The sequence below is a fragment of the Rhea americana genome, unplaced genomic scaffold (assembly GCF_003343005.1).
Source record: "Rhea americana isolate MKP2758 unplaced genomic scaffold, rheAme1 scaffold_444, whole genome shotgun sequence".
In the NCBI taxonomy this organism is placed as follows: Eukaryota; Metazoa; Chordata; class Aves; order Rheiformes; family Rheidae; genus Rhea; species Rhea americana.
Window position 1 is genome coordinate 286921 of NW_028186584.1, and position 8569 is coordinate 295489.

General features: G+C 64.4%; 2 protein-coding genes across 2 annotated transcripts in view; one reads left to right on the forward strand and one right to left on the reverse strand.

The window, feature by feature from the left end:
- The window catches only part of PAX4 (paired box 4), a 4642-nt gene extending 548 nt beyond the window's left edge, over nt 1–4094 (reverse strand). The window contains exons 1-9 of the mRNA XM_085315938.1: nt 4082–4094; nt 3629–3759; nt 3330–3545; nt 2189–2279; nt 1723–1736; nt 1238–1340; nt 997–1079; nt 656–719; nt 397–494 (exon numbers count right to left, since the gene is read on the reverse strand). Of these exons, the coding sequence (XP_085172064.1) occupies nt 397–494; nt 656–719; nt 997–1079; nt 1238–1340; nt 1723–1736; nt 2189–2279; nt 3330–3545; nt 3629–3759; nt 4082–4094 (813 nt within the window). The remainder of the gene's footprint in view (nt 1–396; nt 495–655; nt 720–996; nt 1080–1237; nt 1341–1722; nt 1737–2188; nt 2280–3329; nt 3546–3628; nt 3760–4081) is intronic.
- A 1182-nt stretch (nt 4095–5276) lies between these two features.
- Nucleotides 5277–8569, forward strand: part of SND1 (staphylococcal nuclease and tudor domain containing 1) — a gene marked incomplete at its 3' end in the record, with an annotated part of 46155 nt that continues 42862 nt past the window's right edge. The window contains exon 1 of the mRNA XM_085315940.1: nt 5277–5360. Coding sequence (XP_085172066.1) covers nt 5277–5360 — 84 coding nt within the window. The remainder of the gene's footprint in view (nt 5361–8569) is intronic.

Below are 8569 nucleotides of genomic sequence, written 5' to 3' on the forward strand. Positions count from 1 at the left end.
AGCAGACAGCGGGATGTCGCCGCGGGAGCCGCGGCGGGGCCTGCTGAGCCCGGGGCGGCTCCAGAAACATCTCCCGGCTCGGCACAGGGCTGCTCCCGGGAGCGCTCGGGGCGGCTGAGCAAAGCGGGGAAACGGGAGCATCCCGGGAGGGCATCCCGGGAAAGCGTCCTGGGAGCACATCCCGGGAGAGCACCCCTGGACGGCATCGCAGGAGTGCATCCTGCCAGAGCATCCCGCGAGAGCGTCCCAAGGGAGCATCCCGGAGCGCATCCCGGCCGGCGGTGGGCAGCAGCGCTCCCCGGCTGTGCCCGGGGGCCGCGGCTGGCCCTGCTGCGGGGTGCGGGGGCCGCGCGCGGCGGAGCCCCGAGCGTGGCGGGGCGCCGGGCTCCGTCCTACCTGCGCGGAGCCGCAGGCCCTCGCGGGGGGCGGGTGGACGGCGGCGAAGGCGGGGGGGACGGCGGCCAAGGGCGGCAGCAGCCACTCGCACCAGGAGCCTGCGCGGGGAGAGGGGGGGACAGTGCGCGGCGGCCCCGGACCGCGCCGGCCGCTCGCCCGGTGCTCAGCCCCCCGGGGAGCGGCGCTCCCGGGACCCAAACCGGTTCCCCCCCCCCGGGTGCCGTCCCCCACGGCGGGTCCCGCGGCGCCCGCCGGTCACCTCCAGCCTCCAGCCTCTGCTTGGCCTCCCGGCGCCACTTGGCTCTCCTGTTGGAAAACCAGACCTAGGAGAGGAGGGAGGAGCAGGGCTGAGCCGGCGGCGGCTCTGCGCAGCCCGGCTCGCTCCCGTTTCCTGCTCGGCTGTGGAGGCGAGCTGGGAAACGCGTCCTCGAGGGATGCTGAAAGCCCTGTTCGGGGCGGTTCGGGGTGTTTAAGRCATCGCCCTCCCGGGTGCCGCGCCGCGCCCCACATCCCCATGGGGCGAGCCCGCCTGTGCCCCACCTCGTCGCTCGGGGGGCTGCAAGGCCGCGGGCCGGGAGCGGGGCCGGGGCGGCCCCTTACCCTGATGGTGGCATCCGGCAGCTGGGTGGCGGCGGCCAGCCTCTCCCGGGTGACGGTGTCCGGGTACTGCCCTCTCCGAAACTCTGCACGGGGCCGTGCATCAGCGTGCGCCCGGCTCGCGGCTCCCCGGCTGCRTCCAGGGGAGGGCCGGGAGCGCCTGCGGAGCGGCCGCCCCCTGCAAAGCCCCTGCGTCCCGGCCCTGCGGCTCGAGGACGCGCCGGCCACCGCGCGAGACCATCACCTTTCTCCAGCGCTTCCGCCTGCTGGCTCGAGAAGACGGTCCTGTTCCTGTGCCGCGCGCCCGGCGGGAGCTGCCGGCCGGACTCGGGGCCCCTCGCAGGGTGCTGGCTCCCCGGGGAAACGTCGGCACCGGGTCTGGCAGGTGAGCGGCAGCCTGCGGGCGCCGGGCCGGAGAGAGGGGAAACGGCAGGGGCTGGYGAGTCAGAGGGTGCCTGGGGCTCTGCAGAGCTGCAGGCTGGGGGCAGCGGCGGGAGCTGGGCGGCCGGGACAGCCGGGATGGGGTTGCAGCTCCTCGGCCCCACGTGGGCATTTGTGGGTCGCTGCAGCAAGCGCARAGGGGGGAGGAAGTGGGGAGCCACGTCCTCGCCTTGCTCTCTTGCAGCTGGGCTTTCACCTCTGCCCGAAGCACCTCTTTCCCAGCTGGGTGCCCAGGGGCACAGGACCACCCATCCAGGGCTTGGGCATGGGGGCTCGGGCCGCAGACACTGGCAGGCAGGGTGCTGCCCCGCTGCAGGGCGAAGCTGGCTGTAAGGAGGGGCGTCAGCGGGGCCTTTCTGAGGACATCTGGGAGAGGGGGCTGCCAGGGCGTTGTGGGGTGAGGAGGTCGGGGAGGGCCGAAGAGCCCCTTTGCTTTTGGAGGGGGACGGGGTTGGTGCAGGAGTGTGCAGAGGAGCCATGTGCGTGTGCAAGCATGCGTGGGTAGGCATACATGTGCATGTGGCTGTGTGTGCATGCTGGCACACATGCATGCATGCGCAGGCGTGCATGTGCACGCGGATGTGTGCAAGCAGGCACGCCTGTGCATGCATGCAGGTGTGTGCATGCATGTGGCCATAGTGTGTGCGTGTGCAGCCAGCGGCAACAGCTCTCYGCACCCTCCGAGCGAGCCTCTCCCACTGGGTGCACCCACCAGCCCCCGCGCCCTGAGCCCTCACCCCCCAGCACGTCTCACCCGGCAGCAGCGGGTCCCTGGCAAAGCCCCGGTCAGCCGCGAGCTGCAGGTTGCTCTGCAGATTCCTCAGCACCCGGTTGATGGAGGAGACCTGGGCAGGGAGAGACGGGGCTGTGCCGCGAGCCAGGGCGAGGGCAGCGGGGCTGGCCGAAGCCCCCCGYGCGCCGGGCGCCCCCAGGGTCGCTGCGGCACGGGGCAGCGGGGAGCCCGGGGCAGGGAGGGGCCGCAGGCGATGCCCCAGCGCTCTGCCCCGAGACGCCCGCCTGCAGCCCGTGCCAGAGACACCGCGTGCTGCCGAGCACGTGCCAGGGACTCTCCAGCCAGGGACATGCCCATCTGCTCCTAATGTTTGCTGATACAGGCAGYCCTTCAATTTTAACGGAATAACAACATTTGATGTGAGGTAATCTGCAAATCAGAGCTGGAGACAGTGAGATTTATAGCAGCGGGTCTGTGATCAGGAAACGCGGCTCTCTGCTGCGRCATTGCAGACTGCATTTTATTACCCTGCCCATCAGTGGCACTTGTAGCAGACTCATCACTGCAGTGTCCAAATGGCAGTGACACAGGCAGGCTTGCGTGGCAGTGGGCCATCAGGGCCCTCCTCTCTTCCAAGCAGGCTTCAGCTGAAGGCTATTTATTTCCCATCCTCTCCTGCCCCGGGGAAAGAGCCCTCCTCCTACTGCCGGGAAGCTCCAGGGGCAGGGGCCCTCCTTTGGCGGCACCCTGGGCGCCTCGGGAGCTGCTCCCGACGCAAGAGCAGCTTCTCCTCTCCTGCCGCCGCCGCTGCTCTGCCGCGCGGGCGGCCGTGCGGAGCGGCGCGTCTCCCCGGGCAAGGCCGGCTGCGCTGCGGCGGCGCGAGGTCTCTGGGGCTGGAGGGGCTGCAGCGGGGGGCGGCCCAGAGGCAGTGGGCCCCTACCCCCCGGCTCAGCCTAGCGGCTGCCTCTCCCTCCACCATCTCCCCGGGCACGGAGCCCATCCCTGCGCATCCACCCCTGCCTGCCCCTGGGCGCGCTGCCCGGAAGGAACCACAGGAGCCCGCAGGATCCCGGCGATGGGGGYCCAGGGGCCGGTGGCCAGCGGCCCCCCCCACCCCCCGCACGGCGCCTGGCCCCCGCGGCCCTCCCGGGCGGGCACTCACGCTGGGGGTCCTGTTGCTGGCACAGATGCCCTCGGCGTGCAGCTTCCTCCGGATCTCCCAGGCGAAGAGGGTCGGCTGCTCCAGCTTCAGCTGGGCGATCCTGGCCACCACCGCGGGGGTGGCCGTGCGGGGCTTGCTGCCCCCCATGGCCTTGGGCTCCACTGCTCCCGTGCGGTAGTAGCGGCCCAGGATCTTGCTGACGCAGCCGTTGGACACCTGCAGCACGGAGCGGCTGGGGCAGGAGCTCAGAGGCAGAAGGACGGGAGGAAAAGGAGACCCCCCCCCCGCCCCGGGCGCACCTTGAGGCTCCGGGAGATGTCCGAGGTTCGGACACCGCACGACGCCAGCTCAATGATCCGCTTCCTCTTGCAGGCGGGGAGCGGGCGGCCGTTCACGAAGAGCCCCCCGAGCTGGTTCACGCCGCTGGGCCCTGGGGAGACGCCGGGCAGCGGTGGCGCCGGGGCTGGCTGCGGAGGGACGCTGCCCCGCGCCGCGGGGAGCACCGGGGCATGGGGGCCGTGCAGGGTGCACGGCCGGGCGCTCGGGCAGCCCTGCCTCCGGCACGCCGAGCGGGGGCTTGGGGGCGGCTGGCGCGGTTAGGGGCAGGGAAGGGCCGGGCAGAGCTCTGCACCTGGCACCGCCGGGGCGGGGGGGGGACAGCCAGGGTCCTGCGGAGCCGCTGCCGTCGCCGCCGGCTGCGGCGGTGGGACCGTGCGCGCAGGACTGCGCTSCCCGCTGCCGGCGCCGCTCACCTCGGTGCTGCATGGCGGGGGCTTCGCGGGGCGGCTGCTCGGCGGCTGCCCTGAAAGCAGGCAGCAGGTTTCATGAGGCTGAAACAGCAGCCAGGGCTCGGCCGCTCCCCCGGGCACCCTCCTGCAAGGAGAAGGGGGAGCAAGGGCAGAAACATCGGGAGCAGGGCGGAAACCTGACGGGTGTCTGACCGCTGCGAGGATCATGGCTCTCCAGGCACAGGAGGTCGAAGGACCCCGAGCTTTAAGGGGATTAAAGGCCGCTGTGCTGCTCCTGCGCGCGCTCGCCCGGAGCCGCGGCAGGCTGGGGGTCTCCCGAGGCCTGGCCCATGGCCGGAGACGGGAGGGCGTCACGGGGGAGCGGGYGGGCAGGAGGCGCTTGGGCAGGACAGCCCCGAAGAGGGAGCTGGGAGCAGCAAGAAACTCAGGGATGCTCAAGGGACGGAGCTGTCAAGCGCGGCAGAAGAGGGACCCTGGCTCCTTCCTGCCGGGAAGCAGGGAGAGCCACCTGGCCACGGCCAAGGCTGCTCCCACCCCAGCTGCCCCTGCAAATCTGCTTCCCTTGACGGGGTGCAGCTCCGCAGAGCAAATGGCCTGCGTTTCATGCCCACTGCCTCAGCCCMCACCATACGTGCTGGCTTCTCACGTGGAGACTAAAACTCTTCAGCCCCTAAAGAAGATGATGGGAAATATGTTGAAAGACCATAAAGTCCCAGTGGCCAGCAGAGAGGAGAGACTTTGGTCTCAGTCTCCCCGAAAGACCRGACTGATGGTATGAAAGACGGGTAGTAACAAGCAGGTTGGAGGCCAGTGGAGGGTGGCAGTTCTCCAAGCTGCACAGAGCAAAGCTGCGGGGTGTGCTGGCACTGAATAAATGGGCACTAAACACCACCTGGTTTCCAAAAAGAACTGGACAAAGGCATAATTGCAAAACCCCGAAAGGCTATGAACTGGATGGACGCCCCACCTGGCAGAGCGAGCCCCTGAGCTGCAGATTGCTGGGCTAAGGGATCTGGGGAAGTCAGGCTATGCTTGCCTTGACCTTAGACACTTCCCAAGGTTTGTGCATCCCACAGTCGCTGGCAGAGACATGACACTGGCTGTAGGGACACCGGGGCTGTGTCCTTATGAGTCTCCTGCCATCTCCCATGCTCCTGCAGCCTCCTGCTGCACSCTGTGATCCCTCCTGCCAGGAGGCATGAAGAAGGGACCAGAAGGCGGAGGTGCTCCCGGCATCTCCACCGTCCAAGTCTGCTGGACCTACACCTCCACGGACCGGCTGGTATCAGCTCTCGGTTATACTGAATATCCCCTTACGTGCACGTGCTGCTGGGCCCTCTGGGTGAGCGCACTCAGGTGCTGACTTTCCCTCCCACTGCCCACACTGTTCTCCAGCTGCACCGGCTTCCTCTGCACTTCCCCAGCTTTCCCCCCTGTTGGTTTTAAACCCAGGCCCTGCCTTGATCTTTCCAGCACGAGTGTGAATCAGGGCTTCCTTGACTTCCCCTGAATCTCTCCAGGTTTGCACCACTCCAAATGGGATCACAGCCTGCATTCACAACATCCGATTATCTTTGTGCTTGCACGAGAGCAGTTTCACAGGCCTTGTGCAGCTACTCCTGATTTGCACCAGCCTAAGGAAGAGCAGGATCAAGATCTCTACTTTTATGTGTACAAGCTGTCAGTGCTGATCCATGTATCATCCCCTTTAGCCCTTCTCTCCTGCCTGTCCCACAGCTCCCAGGCGCAGATATCTACACGTGAGCTCATTGCTTCCACACCAGGCTCCTCGCAGGCAGCTTCACTGTTTTGCAGCATATTTATTTCAGTAGCTTGGGCTGACTCCATGCTCCAACTGCACTGCTATAAATCCCGAGCTGCTCCACTGCAGACATTGGCATGGGACTGGATTTATAGCCCGGAGCGTGTGACCCAGCAAAGGAAAGATTTGCAGGAAATAAACAGCTTAGAAGAAGCTTCTCATCCTTCAGTCGGAGACCCATCGCCATTCTACTGTCAGCTCTGACAACGCGGAAAATCAAGACTAAGTTTTGCCACACACAAGCACAAGCACTTCCAGAGTCCTTTTCCAAGCCACTGAGCACTTGTTTGGCTTGCCACACGTTTTCTTTGCTCTAGATCCTGATCCATTTATGGCAAGCACAGGGATGTAGATACCACAGTCTCTTGCCTCTGGCACAASGCAAACCACTGTGGGACCACTGCCAGTGCACCACCCCCCCTGGAGCAAATGCTGTCCCACCTGCTTGCTACACAGCTTCACCCTGCCCATGGTGCCTCAGAGCTTTCCAGACACTCTCCATGTGGGTCTGCAGGATCAGTGCTGCCTCCTCCCTCCCTGGAGATCTGCTGTGAGCCAGAAATGCAACAAAAGTGGGTCCTGCAGGTCAGCAGCTCTGCAGAAAGACACTTTGCAGAGTCGCTGTGGTGCCTCACAGATCCCCTAGAAGCAGAACGAGGAGTGAGAGCAGTGATTCCTTCTGGAGGAGGTTCCCCCCAGGAACCCAAGGCAGAAGAGGGGCACAGAGAGCCCTCCCCGACTGGGGGTGATCTCTGAGGTTACTGGAGACACCAGAAGTTTTAGCACCATCTCATAGACTTCTACAGAAGTGGGTGGAAAGGTAGCACAGCTCTAATATGAGGCACTGGCAAGATACGCCGCAGGGGACTGGGGCGGCTTTGCAGGTGAAAGCTCTTTTTTTCTGCTAACTGCAGCTCTCTGGGGAGACAGCACTGAGCACATCTTGCCATCTTGCTGGGCAGAAAAGATGGGATATTTCCATGAAGCACTCTGGTGCCAGCCCTTCGCTCAAGGAAAAACCCCGTTTGAACCCTTGCTGCCCGCGCACTGTGCCTTCTGCCCATGCAGAAATGAATGAGCAGCACGCTGAGCTTCAGAGGTGCTGCACAGCACCTGCGGCTGCTGCAGCTGCCGCCTTGACAAAGCGCCAGCCAGCCCGGCTGCCAGGCCTGGTTCACCTCAAATCCTCCGTGCAATACCCCAGGAAACTCACTGACCTCCCAAGTGCTGCGCTCTCCCTCCTAGGATCTCCTAATTTCAGTGTTCCTGTGGTACTACCATGCACAGCCTGGGAAGGTTGATTGGAGACATTGACTAAGATTATGAAATTCAATAAAAGTAAAATAAATCCGTGCAACTCAACAACAGGAAATTATTCAATATATTTTCCACAGATGAAAAAAAAGAAACTTAGAGTGCACACAGTTTCCCCTCTCTTGTTGGAAGGTGATGGCTGCTCTGGTATAAAGCACCGGAGACTGTACAAACCAGCAAATCCAAGAAACAGAGAAGAAATAYTATCCACCAGGACCTGTTTCCCTTTGGGGCCACCTTGGGCTCCACTGGCCATCCCTGGCATTACACCAGGCAARGGCTCAGCCCAGCCTGTGCCAGGAGAGGACACAGGAACTTCTTTCCCCACAAGAGAAGTGGATGTGCTGGGAAAGCCAAGCAGAGCTCAGGGAAGTGAACCTCATGGTGCTCTCCTGRCTCCTATTGAGGGCTCAGAGTTGGCAGCAAAAAGGATGGGGAGTTTGGTCTTTGTGCAGCRTACAGAGGAGAGGCAAGGGGTAAATGAGATAGGACTAGCATAGAGGAGATCAGAGCAGATCATTCCCGGAGGACATGCAAAACCTTCTCAGTGTTAAGGCATCTTTGCTGCTTAATTGCTAGCATGAATTGCTTCCTGTGGGTGCACAGGCAAGGCAGGAGAATCTGCCCGGGTCAGCAATAAGCAACCCCACATGCCGCAGAGCAGCCCTCCCACGGCAGAGMTTGCCCCATGCTAAGCTGTGTGCGAGTGGATGAGTGCAGGTGCAAGTGCGCATCTGTGCATGAGTTGACACGTGTGTGTGCATTTCTCTCAGTATATGCGTGTGTGCATGTGTGCCTGTGCATGGATGTGGGTGCACATCCGTGTGCGTGACTGTGTGTACACATGCCTGTGTGTGCATGTCTGTGTGCACGTCTCCTTGTGCACGCATGTGTGACTGCATATGCATGTGTGTGCACACCTGTATGTGTGCRTGTTGATGCACAGGAGTGTGGGTACCTCCTTGTGCGTGGATCTGTGTGCACGTGCTGGTGTGTGCATGTGCAGGCACCTCTCTGCATGCAGGTGCATGCACACGCGTGGAGCCCTCCCCCGTGTGTGCGTGTGCCCGTGCGGGGGCTCCCGGCGCGCCATAGCGGGGACCGGGAGCTGATACCTGTGGAGCGATGCGGGGCGCTGCCGGGGCCGCCACCCGGGGCCGGAGCCGAGCCGAGCCGGGCCGTCCTGGGTGCGAGCTCGGTGCCTGCTGTGCCGTGTGGGGCGGCTCGGGAGGGAGTGGGGCCGTGATGTCACGGGGCAGGAGGAAGAAGAGGCAGGGGAGGAGGGGGCCGGCCCGCCGGGGCTCGGCGCTGGCCCACGCAGCCGCGCCCACGCCCACGCCCGACCCGGGGGCTCT